Genomic DNA, 23,149 nt, shown 5'->3' on the forward strand with positions numbered 1-23,149 from the left:
TCAAAAATTGGCTAGGTAGTCAATACTAGCCCATTTCAAATATTTTCAAATTTAGGAATTTAAATCTATGAGGTGTAGCACCTCATTTAAATCATCTTTCCAAGTGGTATGAAGTAATGTGATGACCCTTGTTGAAGGGTCTCATACTTGCTCACTTGTGGAACTTAAATCAAAGTAGTATTGAAATCACATGAGATGATGAATATCATTTAAATCATTTTTCTCAAATGATAAGTGTAAAGTGTTGACCTTGGTCGACATGTGATCATACATGGTTATTTGAAAAGATTAAATCTTAAGAAGATTCAATGAGAGGATATTATTTCTCCAAAGAACTAAAGAAAAACTCTAATTCACATTTCAATGAGAGGAAATTATTTCTCTAATACTAAGTAAGAAAACCCTAGCATAATTTTGGATAAATATTAAGTAGTGATGCTAGATCATTTGTGTGAGCCATTAAGGCTAATTAAGTCTACTTAAGTGTTGTTTGGTGATTGTATCCTCGTATTCGTTTATAGACGCTAGTACCGGAGACTATCAAGAGGAAGAGATTTTCTACCAAGAGGAAGAAGAAGAAAACTTTGATCTCCTCACCAATCAAGGAAAGCTATTACCAATGCAAGCTAGACTAGTGCAAAGCTCTACAAGAGCAAGGCACCATTACATTTTACTTTATGCCTAATGATCCTATTCCAAGTTTTTACTTTGCAAGCTTTATTAAACTTTATTTATCAAAGTTACTTTTTGATTTATGATTCACTGGGTTTAGTTATAGAGTAGTACAAGAGCATCACACTTATCCTAGAGAGCTATAAGCTATTTATCACCCCTCATAAATAGTTGCTAGTGCTAAACATTAAAAGTAACTACTCTAGTTGGGGACTTGTGAAATGAAATGACTTTGAAAACTTGGAATGATGAGTCATTCTATTGAAAGATTTTGAAGGTGAATATGACTGGTGAATGACTTGGTGACTTGTACAAAACTGATGGTTGGGTTCGGATGCGATACCATTCCAATTCTTAAGTGCCCCCACAATACCTGAATCTGGGGTAAGGCTTGACTGTAAACTTATGTATTTTAGTATGGGTTCCCTCTGAACAAGCGTCATAGGGGTTATGCTGAGGCTGCCTCCATTAAAAGTGAAATGACGTGAAATGAGGTGAATGTCCTACCCAAGCCCTGTGCAGTTCCCGGGTTGACGGTTTGTTTTCACCGGGAGGCCAAGCTCATGGGGAGAGGTGCCTATACTAGGGTATGTAAATGAAAGGTTAGGATTGGTAGTTCGCATACTGTGTACGATAAATCAGGGCCAGTTACCCCTGACGAACTATTGCAATTGTTGTGGCACAAGTGTACAACCTCTGCAGAGTTTAACCTATTCGAATAGCCGCGTCTGCGGTCATGGACAGTTGGAAAGGCCATACTGTTCCGTCATCATATTTTTTCTAAAAATATGAATGGTGACTTGTGACTTGAATTGAAAGGTGACTTTGACTTTGAATCACAACTGAGTTGTGGGAATGACACTAATGTTCCCACTTGAGTTAAGTTAGGCAAATGAAGAGGTTTTACTTATTAAAGTACTTATGAAATAAAACTGATTTTATGCAAATGAAACTAGAGCTTAGAACCCCCTTACTATAGTTGATAGTATTTACCTTAGTATTAGTTTGCGAGTACTTTAAAAGTACTCATGGCTGTGTCCCTGGCTATTCAAATGGCCAGACTATGAAGAGGAGTATCAGAACCCGGAAGAAGGACAACAGGACGTCTACGACAACTAGGATCACTCATGACGTCAACAGTTGCCTGTGGAATAAATGGACTACTACTACGCTACTTCGCTTCCGCTATGTGTTTTGTAATTGATCAATAGATCATCTATTATTGTAATGAGACTAGATCATGTGATCCTTTAATTTGTAAGACTATTATGTGTTGTAATGAATGATGTGTTGTGATATCAATCTATTATATCTCGCAAAAACAATATTCCTGGGATTGCGATGAATGGCATAATAGGCATCTGGAAGTAAAAATACGGGTGTTGACACTAATATATGAGCGCATTGACTCCTTTGGCTTATGGTGGCATTGGCGTAGTTCTTCGATCCTGATGGGCCTCTTGTATGTGTCTTATAAGTTTTTGACAAAAGCGTCGACTAGATCTTCCTAGGACCTGATATATCCTTTCGGCAGGCCTCTCAGCCATGCTCGTGCCGAGTCCTTGAGGTACAGTTGTAGACATTGCATCTCCACCACTTGGTTTCCCTTGTGCAGGATCACAATCTGCAGGTAGTCGTCTATCCACGACCTCGGCTCCTGCTGACCGTCATATGTGGCAACATCAGTGGGTGTTGGCTTGAATCTCTTTGGTGGCATCGCCTCTTAAATCTTATGGCTCAGGAAATCAGCACCGCGAAGTTCACTGTCATGTTCTTGAATTTCTTCAGAATCGTCGCTATCAAAGCCAGCACGTGCGGCGCGTCGGCGGCGAGCCATGTCGATTTTGCTCTGTGTGATATCGTCGTGAGCGTCCTTTGAGGAAGAGCGGTGTCGAGAACCACTGCCGTGATGTGAAGATTTTTCCTTCCTAGGGATGAGCTTGTCGCCGATGATTTCGAGGCTTTCCAAGGCACCCCGATGAACTGGTGCCATCGGATCATCAGACGGTGGCTGATTATTGATCAGATAAGCTGCGAAATTTTTGATTGCTCGTTCAACAGTTTTGGGCCTGAGCATTCCCGCTGTATCCATCGTCATGAAGGAGTTGGAGAGATTCGATGTGATCTCTCTTGCGTCCACCTCAGAAAGGCGGGGGGTGCGTGGGTGAAACCTCCCGGGCCCCCTGGTTGCTTCTAGATGCACTCCCAAGAGAAGATAGCCCGCTTCATCGCTCGCTTGATAGATCGGCTGCCTGCCGGCGTCGATCAAGGTCAGCTTGCTCCTTGGCTAACCGAGAACGATTCTTCTCGAGAATAACGTGATAAGAGTTGAGGGTGCCTGCCGATACTCTGACAGGGAGGCAGGTGTTTTTGACCACAGCGTTGCGAGCCACATCCCAATCTTCCCCGGAGACAGAGAAAGTGCTATTGACGTTGTTGCCGCTGGCCTCGCCATCTCGTCGTCGCTCAACGTTGGCGCGCGGGGTGTGCTCACTCGTAGAGATCTCAACTCCCGTTCAAGGGTTGATGACGACGCATACTTGGTGATGAGCCAGTTGCGTCGTGGTCAAGGGGACGGTGCCGTTATGTTTGCCAATGCTTTCTTCATCGGAGGAGTACTTGACGCTGCATACGAAAGGAGAGGCGTCCGAGCCAAGATCGTGCATGGTGTCGCAGTCGAGGCAGTAATACGATGTCAGATCTGATGACTCAGAGTCATCAGACCTGACAGACATGGCAGACATGGTGTGGCATGATGATGATGATGATGAAGATGTCGGAGCCGGCACTGGTGACGCAGTGGTTGTTGGAGTAGCAGCTGATAGATCGGCCACGGTTGGTGATGAAGCGGTGGACGTAGCAGTAGATGAAGTCACGGCTGCTGTAGCGCCCGAAGTAATCGGGTCCGGGAGCTGAAGGACGCCACCAACACTGACGCGTAAGTGGACGCTCCCGCAGGCCCGAGAAGGCAGAACGCGACGCGTCAGCGTGAGGAGTGAACTCGAAGAACGGCGATGATGGAGCCGATGGTGGTGGTGATGCCGGCGAAGGTGCAGTCGATACGGTCAGAATAGCCGATGAAGCGCCTTGTACCAGCAGGTTTTCCATAGGCGGCGCCAATTGACGAGGGGGCTCATCGGCAATGCCCACCATGAGGGGCTTAGGGTTGACGGAATCCTGCAAGTTAGCACGAGGCATTGGATACCAAACGAACAGAAGACGAGATTTACCCAGGTACGGGACCCTCGATGAGGTAAAACCCTTACTCCTGCTTATCTATCTTGATTTAATGATGAAAAAAGTTACAATGGGGCAGCCGATAGACTGCGTTGTGGTGAACTCGCTGGAAGACAAGGTTTCTAAGGTTGGTGTATGCTAGGTTGTATGGTTGTGTAAGCGTAAGATTCGGCAGGCCCTCTCCTGGCCTTTATATAGGATGCCAGATCCCGAGGGTCCTTCCCGAACTCGACTAGATTATATTAAGATAATATAATCTATCATTTCCTTTGTCGACGTCTCCTCACCTTGTCCGTTAAGAATCCGTCTCCTTTCATCTTTTCTCTGGTACAACCGACGTGCGTGCCCACCTTGGGTTATGGCAACTCTCGTGAGCCCCTTGTTGGACCGGAGGAGGTATGCCAATGTTGGATACCCAAAGGGTAATGCCCACATCATCTGGGCCGGCCTTTTTGACTATACGGCCAATCACACCAGGATATTTGGCCCGACCCGCGGGCTAACTGGGCCGGCCCAGACAACAAGTTGACTTGTCAAACTAGGCCAACTGGCCCGGCCCGCGACCTAGATGGGCCGGTCCAGTTATTTTTTTTGGATAGGCACACCTTGTCACCCGGCCCGGCCCGACCCATTCTATCTAAAAAAATAGCTGACCCGACCCGTAAACGAAATAGGCCGGGCCAACAATTTTTATTGGGCCAGCCTGTTAATACTTGGTAGGCCTTGTGTGGGTATACCATCTACCACGGGTTTTCAACCAGTTAACGGTATTACTGGATAGTTAACGACGTCTGCCACGTGTCAGTTTGCATGTCGTCAGCAGTCAACGACCTCCCAAAAATACTTTTGCAACGGTCAGATTTTTCGTGGCCAAAAGGCACCCAAATGCGACACATAGAAAATAAAAAAATTCAAATTAATTTTTTATTTTTATTTTGAGCGAACCCGTACTTGAAAGTAGTAGACCTAAGGATGGTACATACACCGGATGGACAAGCCCTATAACCAATTCGTAGATCCTCCATATGTAGAGCACGTAGGACTTTAAAACCAAATATATACGTTATCCACAATGGAAAAGAATGGGCCAAGCCGATCCGTTGTTGGCTCTGAAAGTGCATTTGCTAAGATTCCACTTCAACAAAAGAAAATGGCATACCTACATGGTGGACTTGATTTTACCAAAGATGATGTTGAGCGAACCAACTCGGAGAGAAATTCAGCCAAGTTTCTACCTAGGATGCTTGCGGAGGGTTTCTGGTAACAAAATTATAGTTTGAACATTTTTTGAATCAGAACAAATATCAAATCTGAAAAAGAATTTAAATCAGCAAAAACGAAAGAAACCAACAACAACCGAAAATGAATCAAGAGGAACCAAAGAAACCTGAAAAAACCCAGGAAAATCGGAAATTAAGGAAAAAAATCCGTACAAACTAGAAACTAATGGGCTGGCCCGCCCCGTCCGCCGCTTCGGGCGGGAAAGAATCGCTACCTGAGACGCCTTGGGGACTGGCTATGGCCCGTGGGCTTAGGGAGGTGTGCTTGTGGGGCCTCACGAGCCATTCTAGACTTAGGGCGGCGCGGCTCGCCGCCGACGAAGCCGCGGCGGTTCCAGCAACGGCGAAACGCAACGGCGCCGCCGGCAACGAATACGGCCTGCGTTCAAGCTGCCTCCGTCCCCAGCTGGCCTTCCGCCTTTGCACTGCCCGGCTACACATTTCCGCTGGTTAGTTTGTTTTCCCTGTCCTCTAGTTGCGGGAACAGAACCGGGATCCGTCCGAGGCGCGCGCGCAGGAGTTAGGAACTAGTCGGATTTGAAGTTCGAATCTTTCCGGACTCATAGTCGTATTTTCTGCCTACTCGGATTTGGACTATCTCCTACTCGGATTATTAGAGCTAGTTCAGGTGTCCTATAAGTGCTGCCCTGCCAACTCGGTTGAATTAAGTGTTGCTTGGTAGCGCCAGAAGCAACCATATCTAGACTTAGGGCATCGATTGTGCAATTGACCAATGGAGGCGTGTAGTGTCGCCAGGATAATGAGCTTAGGGCATCTGGACTTGAGAATTATGCACAAGCTGCTGGCTCTTTCTCCCGGTTCACACATGAAATTCAGAAAAGACCCGCCATTGATGGAGACCGAGACCGAGACCGTGGTGCAAAATTCGCCGGAGCTGCCGCTGGATGTATTAATAGATATCTTTGCCCTCCTAGAGATCCCTGACTTCATACGCGCTGGCTCTGTCTGCTCCGCCTGGCACTCCGCGTATACCATCCTACACAGCCAGCTTGAGCAGTACAGACGGGGCCAGACACCTTGCCTCCTCTACACCTCTGAGTCTGTTGGTGACAACGTAGCTTGTCTCTACAGCCTCGCAGAAAAGAGGGTCTACAATATTACTCTTCCGGATCCACCCATCCGTAGTAGGCATCTGATTGGGTCCTCCCATGGCTGGTTAGTTACCGCCGATGACAAGTCCGAGCTTCATATTCTTAATCCGATAACTGGCCAACAGATAGCTCTCCCGCCCATCATCACCATTGAGCACGTAAAGCCGATCTTAGATGATGCCGGTGCAATTAGTAAATATAAATGGTGTGATGATGTGACAATCTATGCTCTGGACGAGTTTCGTGACGGGCTCTACTTCAAGGCATTTGTGTTTCCTGATCCATCCACAGGAAGCTACATTGTAGTTCTCATCCTCATTTCAGAATGCCAGCTTTTGTTTGCAAGGGTAGGTGATTGTAAGTGGACATTGCTGCCGCCTGGTTCGGACTGTTATCAACAATGCATCCACATAGATGGTCTGTTGTACGCATTCACGAGAACCGGAGGAATCGATGCTTTTGATCTCACTGGTCATACCATCACAAGGAGTATTATCGTAGACGAGATGGAGAATTACATTAGTGACAAGGATGGTTGGATATATGCTGTTCAGACCCCATGTGGTGATCTATTGCAAGTTTGCAGGCAAACTGAAGTCACAAAAGATATCCTGATAGAGACTGAGAAAATACTGGTATATAAAGCTGATATGACAGCAAAAAAACTTGTGAAAATGAACGGCTTGCGTGATCATGTGTTGTTTCTTGGCCGTAGTCAGTCGCAGTGCCTTAGTGCTGAAGAATATCCGCAGCTGAAGACAAATTGTGTTTATTTCACTGATGACGAGACATATGTTTCGAAGTATAAGAATGATCGCCGGGATATTGGTATTCTCAACTTGGAAAATGACGACAGGGAAGAAATTGCATCCAAGCTTTGGTGCAACTGGCCAAATCCCATATGGATAACACCCAATATCACAAGGATGAACATGGGGTTGTAAAGATAGTTAATGTACTGTATTATTTGAGCATCTACCTTCTCGAATGCTATTAGAGGATGTCTAATAGGACCATGTTGACCAAAATTTCCTAATTTTGAGGCCAAATGCTATGACACAGAGGCATGTTCTGTTTCTCTGTTCTTCATACCTGGTCTCTTATATTTTGAATGACTTTTATTTTCTGAACTGTCCAATCTGTTATGTTTCACGGTTCACATACTATCTTCTACATTCAGGATAGTCTAACATAGAACCATAGTTTTAGATTTTAACCACATTTTCTGAGGTGATTCCTTTCATCCAACACAGCCTATGATTTGTCCGTGCCTATCACAAAAACTAGCATTTAGACTTCATATGTCGGCTCATGCATGGCACGGAGATACCCTGCAAGTCCAAGCCTGCATGTCCTCTACACGCTAGTTAATCAGTGATCCACTAACTGGGCATATTGTGGCTGACGGTATCTTCTCGGGATTGTGTGCTTTTCTGTAATACTCATGGCCTGATATGATGAAAACCTAATGCGCAATGAATATTCAGTCTCCACGCATCACATGTGAAAATCTGGAAAACTTTGGAAGTTTCAAGAAATAAAAAAGAAGTTTGTAATTTGGACATGCTTAATGAATAATGATTTGTGCTAAGACTTGCAAATGTTCTTCCAAGTTCATTTACAGAATTTAGCTAAGGTACATACATGGAAGGGACAAATACGCAAGGGCATTATCCTAGATACCAGTATCAGCTGTACTGTAATTCTACAAAAAAAATGAAATATGAGCATCAACAATCACTGGGGCACATGCCCTGTTCTACAATGAGAAGATCCAGTGCAACAAGTGCTTCTGATACTATCATCTTCCAGTCAGTTCTGGACCATTGGATCCAAACAAATGGATAAGATGCGGTCAATTAGCTGTTGTTTGCATTAGCACCCACTAATATCATGTTCTTTGCCAAGACATCCCAAAGCTATTCCCCAAAGGGGCAAAGGACTACCAGGGTTAAGGAATTCTACCTGCAACTCTGCTGCCTTCTCCCAATTTGGGCTGTTGCCCCATTCAGTACCGGTGGCAGATTACTGTGCAGAACTATGGCAACAGACGGAGTACATGACACACGTGTTGAATTTCAGCAACGACACTGTCCACTGGCGACCCTAGAGCTTATTTTTATTGTTTCTCATGTGGAACTAAATGGTACAGTCATGTGCTCGTAATTTTCTCCTGCAAAAGGTTACCCTTTTTAGCGTTTTTGCTACGTTCCTAGATGCAGGGCCCCATGTGTGGATGAATAACCCACTGGATGGGTTTGATATGATTGTAAACATTATGAACATTTGAATGAAGTGATGTGGACATCAAAAAAAAAAAAAAAACTTGAACCAATTTCCCCATTCATGTCCCTCATCTTGAATCTGCTCTAGAAAACTTAAGTTGTGCTGTTGGATTATTTTCAGAAACTGTATACTCTGTTATTTTTCTGACATTTATGCTCAAAAGTCATGGACACCTCAATTTCAAAAGAATAAATATTCTAATTTTCCCTGTCTAGCTTAAAGTTTACTGAAGTTTCTAATTTTCGGTTGTGTCAATGATGTCAATTGAATTGAAGTCCTAGAGATTCATGTATCCTTTTTATGAACTTAAAGTAGCTTCAGGCATCAGGCTGTATTATGTTTCATACTTTCTCTTGGTTCAGATTTTATCAAATACAAGGAATATTATGTATATGCACCAAAGGAAAATGCAGTGAATATTGAGACCACGATATATTCTGATGGAGTATAAACGTTATATCTAGAAGAAATAGTGAGCTGTAGTTAATCTCAAATTTAACCCACGAACACTCTGAACTTTGAAAAATTAATCTCTCTCAATATCTCTTTTTCTACAATAGCTTCTGGTTTTACTGAATTGTACACTTGCTTTCTTGTCCAATGTTTTAGAGGTTTCAGTACTTCTTGAACTGAGTCTTTAAAAACAAAGTTTCAGCATGGACTTGAATACAGAAGTCCAAAGTAGATTCCAAGAGCAAAATTCAGCAGACTTAAATAAAATGTGTTACTGAATAAAACTATGTTGCCGCTATTCTCATAAACAAACCAGTGAAATCCGTAAACACCTTGTTAACCTGTTTGGCGCATCATGGCCATACATCTTGGCTGCAAAGGTGGAGATACAACTGCAGATTCAGAACTGGGCATGGCAGCACCGATACAACTGCGGGTCCAGATCAAGACCTTGATGGTTCAGGTTGGATGATAAGACATTATAGCACTAGAACTCTTTTCATGTTACAATAGCTGTAAGTTGCTACTTCATTACTCCCATTTACATTTTTGTACAAGACCTTTCGCTATTCCAGTAGTATCATAACCACATGATCGGCAGATGATCTTGATTTTTGCACTCTAGTTCAGTCAAATTTCTAGGTCTCCTCCAAATGCTCAAAGGCGTTGACCTCCTGGAAGTACGCTCTCTGCTTGACAAAACTTCTGGTAACTTGTGTTTGCCTGCAATTGGCAAGGCTAAAACATCATTGCTACTGTTCTAACTTTTTTTTTTTGCTTCTATTGTTGTTCTTCTGTAGTGGTGTTTCCATACCACTTGCTGGCATAGCACCTATGCTCTTTAGATTCAGAATATAAACAGCAGTAGTTCTCTAGTGGATCCTACATGTGGAGCTAAGCTCATTATCTAAAAAGATATATGGACCTAACTCCTAAGCTACATAGTCCATGAACTGCCTACTTAAGTTCGCATGACACCAGGGACTACATTATCAGCACTATATACCCTGTATCACACAAATGCTTGTAGAAAATACACAAAACATCATATGTTGCCTTTCTGTAATGGGAAATCTATTTTTGTTGTTGTGGAAGCATAGTGCGCAAGGAGTTGTGGCGACATATTCGCTGCATTGGTAGACCGGAGGACAAACTAACTTGTAGGTTCAACAGAAGCATTATGTTCCTCATCAACTTAATGAGACACAAGAGCATTCACGGCAGATTAACTACAAAGGAACCGCCAACATGATCCTACAGCGAAACAGCTTACAAAACAATATGAAGGTCTAATGGGCATGTTAACAGAACTTGACACACTGAGAGCTAAGAACCATCTGCTCTTCACGAGGACAGGAATAAAACTTTTTTTTATCAAGCTAGCTATACTCAAGAGGAAGAGGAGAAAACACATATGATCCAGAACCAGAAGAGGTAGCAGGTTTATTTTATTAGCTGCATGAAAACATCATTTACTTGCTTATATAGTAGTAAAACATAGTAGTGAGATAGTCAGTAATTGGCATTTCTTGAGGGATTTACACCTGACTATTGAATCACATGTTTATTTGGAAGTGTCTTTACCTGTAAACCATTTTCTTTGGGCATTACTGAATGAAGGGATCAATGGTGAGGTACTTGAAGGAGATGATAACATGATATCCTCTTCAGGACAAGGTACAAATCCGTATTCCTTTCCAAACTGCATACATAACGCAAATAGTTTTTGTATTTCATTTGTGTTGCAAGGTTGATCTAATTCTTTCTATTTATTTTCTACGACGTATTTTCTATGTCCAATATAAACGAGTTTGCGGCTGTAAGAGTGTAACAGGCATCTTAGTGAACATATGGAAAACTAAATATTATTCTCTTAGTGCTTGTTGAGATGCTTCTCTTAGTAATTTCTCTCTTCATTCGCTTCTGCCACAACGTATTGCTCAAATTGGCAACGTTTTACATAAAAAGTCGAGCATTTTGTTTTACGAATTGTCCAGCACCTAGCATCAGATATTCAGTAGCTAGTGCTTCACTTTGTCTGCTTGAAAACATTATTGCAATAATTGTGAACACTAGGATGCTGCTGGATAAGACAAAAAAAAACTAACAGACATCTGCCATCAACTAGAGAACTACATTACTTGTAAAGCCTGGGATGTATCTAAATGCAGGAATTTGCAGGTTTATTCGGGAACTTTTGCAAGAAGTTAGTGAATAAAGTGGTTGTCCTTTTGTGCATTATCAAGTACTTTTGTGCAATTCATGAGTTAAAGCTGCAATTGATGGGCGTTGTTAGGACTTGCGGTTAATAGCGATCTTCTTTCTGTTGCTGTGTTGGGTTTTGTAACCAATGGTTGATTTTTTATATTTAGGATTGTTGCAGAGATTTTATATCCACTCAAAGTTATTAGGGCAGTTTGCTCTTGATGTGGATGGATACATCATAATACCTACACCGAATTCAATTTCCAATGTTACTTCCAACATTGTGGTATGGGATATCTTAAGATGATTAGTAATGCTGATCTCCAGCTACTAAATTTTCCCGTCGATTTCATTGAATTTTGATATCCATCTCAAGATGCACAATTGAGTAATTCACTCTAGGAAACTTTCTGTGATCAGTATCTGTTTTTGTTGTGAAGCTGAGGAATGCCTTAATTTTTTGTTTCAGGGATTTGTATGGAGAGGTAGAAGCTCATTGACCAGTATCTGTTTTTGTTGTGAACGAATGTGTTCAACAGTGGCTGGCTGCGACCTTGTGAAGATGGCCAAGCCCTGAAGATGGCGCAAGGAGGAGCTTTGGCGACAGACTGTTTGATCTATTGTCAGACCATGTTACAGTAACTGGAATGTGCCGTATCAAAGGACTTCGACCTTGCGCCTGAAGTGTTACATACCATCACCCGCGTCTTAATTAGTTTACAGTTAAATTTTAAAGGGGTTGCCAAGGATGGTTGATGTATTACTCAAGAAAAATGACACTTTTCTGTTTGATCGAGTGATTTTGTTTTTCCAATGTGCACAGAAAGTGAAACATATATGAAAAATGCAAAAATGAGTTTCATTTCCATCAAGAGGCAAACTCTAAACCTAATAAAATTTGGTGTCAGAGGAAATGACACTACTGTCACAGAAGAATTGCAACAATGTTCTCTAAACAAAAAAGAATTGCAACAATCTGGAAACTAAGCAGGATTACAAAATTTCACGAGGCATATCGAAATTTTCATTCACCGTAAAGCTACTTCCGGTGAGCGTAGAGGCGGTGGAGAGCGACGTCCACTTTCGAAGCCATCACATAGCATCCGGTCTTGTCGCACTTCATCCATTGAGCTTTGTGGCCGTGTGAAGACCGCATATGCTTCTTCATCTGAAAAGAAAGAGAAAACAAATCAGTTGAACAAGTATATAGTTTTGGTTAGAATCAAAATGAAACCTCTCTAAAAAGGCAGAATTAAACAGTCCAAATTTGGTACCTCCTCGTAGCCATTGTGAACCTTGCTAAGATCATCCTTCTCATCTCTGAGAAAACAAGCAAGACAGTAGGTGAACTTGCTCTGAATCTTGAGGAGTGAGGAACATGCCGCGAGGTACCGCTCATGCCTCGCTCTGACCTCGTCATCCTCTGGTTCGTCAAAGAGCTTGTAGAAGAAGCTCTCTACTCCGGCGAGGTCGTCGAGAAGGCCCACAGACGCCGGCGAGCACTGCCGTCCCAGGATGGCGACAGCAGGGGAACGATGTCCCAAAGCAGAGGTGGACGGTCTTGTGCGCCGCGGCGGCGCAGCAGGGGCGGGTGCGAGGACAGGCCTTGGTAGAACAGGGGGCGGCCGCCTTTTCTTGCGCAGCACCGTGTTCCAGTCTTCGGTGATGGACGTGCCCGCGGCGCTCAGAGCAGCGCCTTGCAGGCCGTCGCGGTCGTCGACGGGCGGAGCTTGGAGCGGCGCGTGGTCGTCGAGGACGATGCCCTTGGTGGAGTGCTCGAGTTGGGGCGGCTTCGGGTGGGACGCCGCTGGTTCTTGTAGCCCCTTGGAGACGTTCTTGCGGTCGGTGTCGGTCGTCGTCGAATGCTCGTCGGACGCCGAGTGTTCTTGGCCCGTGGCCGTGCCGACGTTCTTGGTGTCGGTGGCCACGCGCTTCCGCTCCCGTCGCTTCTCGCGCTGGCGTTGTCTCCTGGCCGCGGTCGCGTCGACCTCCGGCGAGGGGTCGACTCCGTCGGGCTTGTTCTTGAGGTCATCGGAGGGTGCGATCGAAGGCGCAGGCGCGTGGTCTTGGAGGTCTTGGAGGTCGAAGTCGTTCTTGGGGTCGGAGACGCTGGCCTTGGTGACGTCGAGGTGGTCCGCCGCCGGTTCTTGGTCTGAATCGTCATCTCCTGGCTTGAGCTTGAGCTTGCGGCGTTGGTGCTTCCTTCGTCTCCTGGCTTGGACACCGGTGGAGGAGACGGTCGCGCAGAGCTCCGCCGAGGGGCAGACGCCGTCGGCGTCGGAGCACTTGGCGCGCTCGGGCGAGGCCATGCGCCGGCGAGGCGTCGTTGGCCCGTGGTTGGGCGGCGGGGAGGATCGGACGTCGGAGTAGCCGAAGGAGAGGATGCGCCGGATTGATTGCAACATCTTGCTCCTCCGGTCTTGACGTTCTTGGCCGGAGGGAGGCGCCGAGAGGTTCTTGGTGTCGAGCAGGGGAAAGAGGAAGCGAGGACGAGCGGGAGCCGGGAACGTTTGGCTATTTATAAAAAAGGGAGGGGATTTTATTTGGGGGATTTTTTTTTCTTTTTTCTGTTTCTGTTTGATTTTTATTATTTTAAATTCTTCTTCTTCTGTCTTCTCTGCCGCCGGCGATGCCGGTGGTGGGCGGAGGCTCGCCGGTCCACCGCCAGCTGACACTAAAACTAAACGGTCGACCCGACCGGACCGCACCGGACTAGACCAGACCGACTCCCAGGTCGAGCCGCACCTCACACCTAGCCTAGCCGCATTCCGGCGCCGCCGCCGGCGAACTCCGCCTCTCCGGCGCCCTCCTCCCGGCCAAGACGCCGCGCTCGCCACCTCGCTCTCTTCCTCGTCCTCGTCCTCGTCCACGCACACGCCCATCTCCCCACCGCTTCCTCTAGCTTCTCCTCTTTTTCAGCCGCCGCGTGCTCCAGGCCGACCTCAACCTCCAGCCGTCGACAACGCACACGGTCTCCTCAGGCACGTGCAGGCGAGCTCACGGTAGGGCTGCCGGAGCACCCGGCTACGGTCCCCATCTCGGAGCTGCTCACTTGAACTCCATCTGTGTGGCGCCTGCGACGTGTTCGACGGAATGTTCAAGCCAGCAGATTGCAGAGCACTGTACTGAGAGGTCAATATGCTGACGGATTTTCTTTTTCTTGGTTTAAGTTTTATTCAATACCAGGTTTTGCCATATTTTGCAATAGTTTGTGTTTTTTGTAACCAATGAAGCAAAATCAAGAGTCAACTTCTAACTTGTGTTTTGCAGGCACAACTTGGTACAGATGGGTCAGAACTGGAAGCTGCTTCTCAAGATTTCAGCAATGTTAACTACCTGGATGTACATTGTATAAAGGAGCCCTCTGCATGTGGAGCGGAGATAACTGTTGCGTCTAAAACATTCCTGTGCATGGTCTCGTATAGCTGAAGCACAATTGAAGAATAAGGTCTCATGTGATGGTTAACTGAATTGTCCGTCACGCCGATGAACAGTGATGCATGGGAGTATACTGTCTCTTGATGCATATACCTGACAGGAGAAAACGCCGCAAAGGCTTCAGACATCAGTTTTGGCGGTGACAGGAAAGACAGCCAAGATGGACTCATTGAGCCTGACGAGTGTGTACAAGTGTGCCTTTCTTCTGCTTCTTCTTGCTGAATTGCTTCCTGGCCACGATAGCTACCCCCTTGCCTTCCTAGCTCACCTGGACAGGTGCACCAGCGGCAACGCCATCCACTGGCAAGCTCGATACTTAGGACGGGGAGCTTGATTCGTCCATTGATTCGGGAGTGTTCAGCGTGCTGCTGCTTGCCCTGTTTGCTAAGTGCTGCTGTTGCTTCCCTTGCCGCTCCTGTAGCTCCCAACAAAGGCCAAACTGCGAGCCAAGAGAGAAAGGGCAAGAGCAGTTCTTCAACAGTGTATGCGTTAATGGGATCAGGAGCTGCAATATTTCCTTGCAACCGCCGCATGAATGCTAGTATTGTTGTGCCCGTGTCTTCAAGTAGGCAATTGCAGAGCATTGTCCTGAGAGGTTAGTATGCTGATGGATTTTCTTTTTCTTGGTTTAAGTTTTGTTCAATACCATGGTAAACTGCATCCCTACGATTTTGCCATATTTTGCAGCAGTGTGTCTTTCCTTCAACCAATGAAATAAAAAATTGAGTCAACTTCTAACTTGGGTTGTGGAGGCATAACTTGGTACTGATGGTCAGAACTGGAAGCAACTTCTGAAGATTCTAACATGGGTTGTGGAGATAAGATCGGCACTGTCATGTTTGGAGACGGCGGTCAGAGTAGTAATGAGAATAATGCAGATGTGTGCAGCTTGGAGGGCCGCATTGTTTGGCGTCAACGAGACCTTCGCCGTGGCAGATATGGCTGCAGCCAACTTCAGAAATTCACTTGACCAAGAAAGTTGCCACTGAACATGTGCAGAGAATGGTCGCCTGAACAAGTTACTGCCATCACCGTACTCCAAGTCAAACAACCAAAAAGGCCATGGTTTCATCTCTATTAGTGCTCCAATAACATCCTGCAGTTGCCCAAACTTAAGATAAGTGGCCCAAGAACTGTTCTGGAACTGTAGTTGCTTGAGACAAATATCCATGACATCATGAGTGTAGAGAGCCGCAGCAAAATCAACACCAGCGAGATGCTTGTGACCATCAATTAATTTTTGTCCATTACACGGCAAGTCCCAGAACTCATAACTTGAAACCAACTGAAGTAGTATCCTCCTATGCCACAACTCAATCTTGCTAGCCCCTGGATCCCAAGGCAGTAAAAGGTATGTGTTACCTGTAGGAAACTGAAAAATTGGCCAGGGCATTGCTTCATCGCACTTGACCACGAGAATCAATGAACGTAACACCACTGCAGTCAGTTAGACTGTAAATCAGGGAAGGATCATAAAATAAGATAGAAGGCCTGTTGAAGATGCACGAAACTGCCTGCAGAGAGATGTTGCCGCCATTCTGAAAGGTAGCCACAGTGACTAGGCCAGTGGCAAGCAGACTGGTAATAGCTGAGATAGCTTTCAGCTTCATATGCCGAGGTATAGTGACAATAAGATGGTCGACACTCTCCGCATTGACGATGATGGACTGGTCGGTGTCGGAGTTGTTGCTCTCCGTCGAAGCTTCTGCGCCACCGGATGACCACATCGAACATGGGGCTGTTGACACCTAAGTGAGCTCCATGTTACTCACGGAAACCGCAACAGGTGCAGGAGCCATCTGGAGCGAGTCCTCCATGGAAGAGGGTGCCTCTATGATCTGCTGGGCACAATAGCCGGAGTTAAGATCAGTCGTCTATCCTTTGGCTAGCAGCTCTGCGGTGAAGATGATGTCCTCGCATGGATCCGTCTTAGTATTGACGGCCTCAGGGGCGACCTCGATGTGGGGAACACCCTTGCACATCACACAAGCAGTCGGGCCGGTGGTAGATGCAACTTCGTTGATGTCGCCATGGACCCCAACTCGTATGGCAAAGCAAACTTGACGTCGAGGTAGCAGCACTCCTCAAAGAGATACTTGCCATGCAGGGACACTGGAGGCCGAGCCGCCTCATCCCTTGATCTCAACTGGACAATGGCCTTCAAGTAGTGAGAACCCTTGCGAGTGGTGGCTCTCGGATTCACAACGAGCCATTGCACCATATGGAGCAAGTATTAGGCGTAGCATATCCCCAGTCAGTGTGTAGAATGCACCAAACACCATGATGCTTAGAGCGGGGCTGCCACATTCGTTGCGGTTGCAGCTGGAGCGCTGCCCGGTGTAGAGACCAATAGCACCTCTGTAAGGACGCCTGTGGATGTCGCCGAGGGTGTGTCCGAATTGCTTGTGGGCATGGCGCGCAATATCTCCAGCGTGGCGGTCACGGTTGAAATAGCCGCCGCTGGTTCGTGGAAGTCGCGGGCGTGGACGCCACGCCACTACTCGGGAAACGCGGAGGCGCCGACGATGAGGTCATAGAGACCCCGAGCCCCTGGGCTGAGGTCATCCTTGGTGGCGGCGCACTTCCCGCTGGATTCGTCGGTGGGGACGACGCTGGTTGAACGCGTTGTTGACGAAGGCGGCGGCACCACTGCGGGGCCCCGCTTGGGGTCGTGGGTGGTGTCAGCAGGTTTTTTTGTGATCCTAAGAAATCTGAAGTCTTGATACATATACCTGACGGAAGAAAACGCCGGAAAGGCTAATGTCGGTGACAGGAAAGACAGCGAAGATGAACTCAATGAGCCTGACGTGTGTGTATAAGTTTGCCTTTCTTCTGCTAGAGACCATCTCTAGAAGGCGTCCCTTTTCCAGTGACCTGTCAAGGGGAGAAGAGCAGGTTCTGCACTCAGAGCATAAATGAAGGATGCAGAGAGTTTTTTCTCAAGATCATTCGATCCCAAGGAACAGCGCGTTGTTGTGGGCTCAAGTTGAAATCCTCAATTGTGTAATACTGTCAATTTTATAATAGTACTAGGAAAAATATTGTAGAGTTTGCTAGGGCATACAGTTGTACAGATATGCTTGCACTTGCACCATTCTTTCATTCTTTAGTAGGAGTAGATATATTTTCTTCCTTTTCAGTTTTGCTAGCAAAATCATCCAAATATTGCAAGGATATGCTAACAGTTGTGAATGAAGTTTCAAAATTCGTTATTCGCCCAGAAGTTTATCGGCCTTGGATCATGTACCTAAAGATGTTTGTCCATTTGTTAAATACCCAATAGGGGATTCAATGTAAAATAATTTCCCCTGAGTAATTTAACCGAGATGATACAAGATGTTCTTGTACCAGGATATCAGTCGGCTAGATCAGAAACCCTCGCCGAATCAGTTTTGGTGTACCGTGCACCCCTTCCTGATGTGCACCTTCCAAAATTCATGCATGTTGGGTGGTGAGTTGCGAATTGTGAATTGACACTTATGTTCTTATGGCAGTTCTTAGGAAAATGCACTTTGGCTCATAGGAGCATATGCTCCCATCATGTGAATCCGTATTTCAAAGTGTTAAAAAATTCTAAACTAAATTTTTACATGTACATCTAGACATTTTATGTTGGTACACAAATTTTCAAAAAAAAAATTTATGTGGTTCCTGTAAAAAAGACAAATTTTGATGCTGTAACACGACTACGTATAAGCCATTTTTTTTTGTCTTTTTTATACACACCACACAAAATGTTATTTTTCCATGAAAACTTGTGAATGAACATAGGATGTCACGATGTATACCAAAAAAATTATATCAGATTTTTTTGACATTATAAAAATTATTTTATTATTATTTGCTATAATGGGTGCATATGCACACGTGTGGCAAAACGCTACCTCCCACTTCTTATTGTTGCTAGAAAATTAACGGCCAACAGTTGCATACATATATACATACACAAGAAAGTATGAAAATTGGACATATGTTTTGTGGACTGCTTGATGGAAATCTACTAGGGGCAAGGTAGTATTGTCGTTGAGACCTTGAACAATTTTTTTTCGACAAAGAGCATATATTAATCTCGGATATACCAATTACGTCTAGCCTTTCTAATAACGCATTGCCCTAGCAGCATTACAGATGCATACAACCAAAAAAAGAAAGAAGAATTGCAGAAAAGAAACGTTCCGCTATGGTGGTTTAATCCTTGAAACAACAACACTAACACCACTAAAACAGCACCATAAATCCAACTTCTTCAAAAGCGGCGCCTCTTAGAAGGGAACAATGCACAAGTGTTATCGTCGCCCGATCAAAGATCTGGATTTTCACCCTGAAGAAGGTCCCCGCTTTCAAGACAATGCCTTCCACAAGGTCATTGCCAGTCACAACCAATTAAGACCAGACCTTGGATTTTCACCCTCAAAGGTAAGACTTTGGTCTTCTTCTGTGCAGTCGCCCCCACTTGCATGCCGCTGCTCCAAGTCATGAAACACCAAGCCAACTCATCCTCGCCCCAAAAATTGGAACATCCATTGCTAGTCCTCAGATCTCGGCCTTCATGACATTCTCTGTCAGCACCATGGAACGAGAACATGCCCTATGATATTAACAGCCAGCAGAGTTTCGAAGCGCTCCCTCTAAAACCAAACGGCCAGAGTAAAACACGGGTGCGCCTGACCGAATCCCACCCGATCCATCAGTCTCCAGGCGTGATCGCCCATGAAAGATCGCCGGCGGCGCCTTCCTAAACCCGTCACTCTAGCCAGATCAATGGCCACACACCTCCGGCAGATCCTCATCTTGACGCTAGTTGGAATCCTAGGACCGCCGCCTTTATTCAGGTCGCGCCCCCACGCCGGCGACCATCCCAGGCCGGCCAAGGCTGCCGCCGGAGACACCAAGCGCAGATCGCGTAGTCTGGAGACACCGCTCATGCCTGGGCCCCGCCGCAGCCGAGAGCCAACCCTCCACCGCCAGCCGCTGAGAGACAAGGAGAAAAGGACCTAGGGTTTCCCCCTGCAGCCCGCCCCCACCCCTCCCTCCGCCGCCGGCAGGGCACACCACCGCCTCATCGTCGGTTATGCCGCCGCCGAGCCAAGTCCAGGCGCCGCCACCGAGGTCCTGACAATAGGGCCGCGCCCTGGCCTGAGGAGGATGACCCACGCACGACCCGCGCGTGCGAGAGGACGAGGGAATCCCTGCCGCTGCTGGCTAGGCTTTGCCTGACCGTGCCCCCTGGCAGCGGCGAGGGAGGGGGGGGGGGGGGTAGAGGGGGAAGGCGGCGGCGGCTGCGGTAGGGTTCCCCCCGGCCGCCAAACAATTAAAGGGTTAAGTTTGTTTAGTTTACACAGAAACTCCTCTGGATAAATTAGAGAGGTTTAATCCTTTTGTGGGCATTTTACCAATGGAGAATCAACTCTTGGTAGATAATCGAACCAATTCCGCCATGATCAGCACGAGAGCCTACATACACAAGTGTTCCACACTCCACAGCAGTAGCTTTAAAACTATCTCGTGCGCCGTGCGCGTGACTAGAGACGGTGGCATCTTCCTCTCTCCTCCTCTCCCTGCTCATCATCCGTCGCGCGCCGACCGAACGCGCCAGATTCCTTGCGTCGGCGCACTATCTCCTGCTGGTGCCAATATTTCAAAAAAAAAAAAAAAAATCTCCTGCTGGTGCCAAGGACCGTCCGCCACTGCCAGAGATGCCAGAGATGGGAAGCTTCCGAGGACACGCCAGGGGAACCCGCAGAGCACCGTACCGTACGCCCTCGGAGATATCTCGATCGTCGCCTCGCGCGTCCTCCTGGCTTTCCTCCCACCGGAGAGAAAAAAAATTACAAAATCACAAATGACTATTTAGTTGACATGTCAATTTGTCGTTTTCATTTATTTGTGTATGTTTTCAAATTTGGTTCTGAAAATTCTATGGGTTGTAAAAACATGTTTTGTGAACACTTCAAATTACTTTTGGATTTTTTGAAAATTTGAAATTTAAATTTTGAGTACCGGTACCGTGGCAGTATTATCATTTGGTGGCATGTATCGCTAGATATGTTGCCGGCCGCGGTAGTAGCAGCGGCGCTTGCCTAGCCGACCGCACAGGGCCAGTTCGCTGGACAAGGAGCGCCGCCACGGAGCAGCAGCCTCATGTGCGGCGGCGGCGCAAGACGAGCGACGGGCTCGCCACAGCGCACGCACGTGCCGGCCCATGTCATGGGAGAGCTCACCGGGTGTCAGTGCGCGTGTCACGGCACGTCTTGGAGCGGGACCTGCTGCCGCCGCCGGGGCTCCTGTGCTGCCCCCGACCGGGCATATTACGGTTACGGCAACGCCACCACCGACGTGACGAGCAGCGACGACAACGGCGCGCGGCGACGCCATCGCCTAAGGGCTCAGCAGGATCTCGTCGTCGGCCGTCGGTGTGGTGCCGTTGTCGTGGGCGGCGCCTGTTGAGCTTCATCGTGGACCGCTTTCTCCCTACCGCCAACGCCATCGGCACGACGTCCACAGAGAAGCACGCGTAGAAGCACCCGTATCATTAGAAAATCGTAGCTCCCGAACAATATAATCAAGAAGGAAAACCCGAGGACGCAATGCTACCTTGGCTGCCAAGACCCACCAGGCAGCTTGGACAACATGAGAAGCAAGCTGAGAGGTCACCCACCTCGGCTTCCTTGCCGTAGCGAGCATGCACCCATGTCGCCAAAATCACCTACGAGTAACATCCATACACCCATAAATACAGCGGCGATAGATCCGCTGCCTATGTCCACTCTATAGAAACTCAATATGATCAGGTAGTATTGAATCTACTCGGATGATCTCCGATGGCTCTATTCTCATGTATATATAGAAGGGAGATACAGAGGGATACGGGAGAGATTACAACGTCAATATTCCGAACTCTACAGAGTCTAGGACTCATACTACTAGACCTGGTCGGTTCCTGAAACTATCTCTAATACCCTCCCTTAATCACAACTTCGATAAGTTGAGATTATGCTTGAAATCTTCAAAAGCTCGATAAGGCAATGGTTTAGTGAATCTATCAGCAATTTGATCTTTAGAAGGAACAAACCGTATCTCCAGCTGCTTTCTCAACACACGTTCTCGGACAAAATGAAAATCAATCTCAATGTGCTTGGCTCTTGCATGAAACACAGGATTTGCTGATAAATATGTAGCTCCCAAATTATCACACCATAAACAAGGTGTCTGTCGCTGCTTAACACCCAACTCAGCAAGCAAGGACTGGACCCACATCATCTCAGCCGTTGCATTAGCCACAGATTTATACTCTGCTTCTGTGCTTGACCGGGACACTGTAGCTTGCTTCTTAGCACTCCAAGAAATCAAGTTTGGTCCAAAGAACACAGCAAATCCACCAGTGGATTGACGATCATCAACACATCCTGCCCAGTCTGCATCAGAAAAAGCACTGACAAGTGTGGAGGCAGACTTCACAAATGTTAGCCCAACTGTCATGGTATGCTTGATATATCTCAAAATCCTCTTAGCAGCAGTATAATGAACAGTATAGGGAGCATGCAAATACTGACAAACTTTGTTTACTGCATAGGAAATATCTGGGCGTGTGAGAGTTAGATACTGCAAAGCTCCCACTAAACTTCTGTATTTGGTACTATCATCTGGACCCAATGGATGTCCTTGCTGGGCAACAATCTTCTCAGAAGAAGACAGCGGTGTGGGCATACCTGTACAATTCAACATACCAACACGCTCCAGAATATCATGAGCATACTTGGACTGACTGAGAACTATACCATTATCAACTTTCTGTACTTCCACACCCAGAAAGAAACTCAAATCACCAAGATCCTTCAGAGCAAACTCTTGACTCAGATCTTTCAACAGTGCATCAGTTGCAGCTTGAGAGGAACTAGCAACTATGATATCATCCACATATATAAGCATAAAGATGGTAATATTGCGCTTACGATAGATGAATAAGGAAGCATCAGATTTGGAAGCAAAGAAACCAAGAGCAAGTAGCTTAGAGCTCAACCGAGAGTACCATGCTCGAGGTGCCTGTTTTAGTCCATAGAGCGCCTTGTCTAGCTTGCACAGAAAATGTGGTGTGCTTTTATTTTCATACCCAGGAGGTTGTTTCATATATACTTCCTCTTCCAGAACGCCATGAAGAAACGCATTCTTGACATCCAACTGTCGCAAGCTCCAACCTCTAGAAACAGCTAAAGCCAAAACAAGACGAATGGTTGCAATTTTGACAACAGGACTGAAAGTATCTTCATAATCAATTCCATACCGCTGTTTAAAACCTTTAGCAACAAGACGAGCCTTATACCTGTCAATAGAACCATCAGACTTACGCTTAACCTTATACACCCATCGACAGTCAATGACATTTTTGCCTTCACGCGGTGGTACCAATTTCCACGTTCTATTGCGTATGAGAGCATCATATTCTTCATCCATTGCTTCCTTCCAATT

At 46.3% G+C, this 23,149-nt stretch overlaps 1 protein-coding gene and 1 long non-coding RNA gene across 2 annotated transcripts; both read left to right on the forward strand.

Moving 5' to 3' along the window:
• Positions 1 to 5,459: 5,459 nt before the first annotated feature.
• On the forward strand, positions 5,460 to 7,838 carry LOC127335525 (putative F-box protein At4g22180). Its single transcript, XM_051362232.2, has one exon. It carries the CDS (start codon positions 5,923 to 5,925, stop codon positions 7,243 to 7,245), a length of 1,323 nt encoding a protein of 440 aa, XP_051218192.1. The 5' UTR covers positions 5,460 to 5,922; the 3' UTR covers positions 7,246 to 7,838.
• Positions 7,839 to 13,878: 6,040 nt separating this feature from the next.
• Positions 13,879 to 17,596, forward strand: LOC127347909 (uncharacterized). Its single transcript, XR_007879653.2, has 3 exons — positions 13,879 to 14,377; positions 14,516 to 15,278; positions 15,371 to 17,596. It is a non-coding gene; the product is annotated as an uncharacterized lncRNA (long non-coding RNA).
• Positions 17,597 to 23,149: the final 5,553 nt, after the last annotated feature.

This window comes from Lolium perenne, chromosome 1 (genome assembly GCF_019359855.2).
Source record: "Lolium perenne isolate Kyuss_39 chromosome 1, Kyuss_2.0, whole genome shotgun sequence".
NCBI lineage: Eukaryota > Viridiplantae > Streptophyta > Magnoliopsida > Poales > Poaceae > Lolium > Lolium perenne.

Excerpts from the sequence above, each read along its gene's own strand:
- LOC127335525 (XM_051362232.2), top strand. The coding sequence starts at position 5,923 with ATGGAGGCGTGTAGTGTCGCCAGGATAATGAGCTTAGGGCATCTGGAC.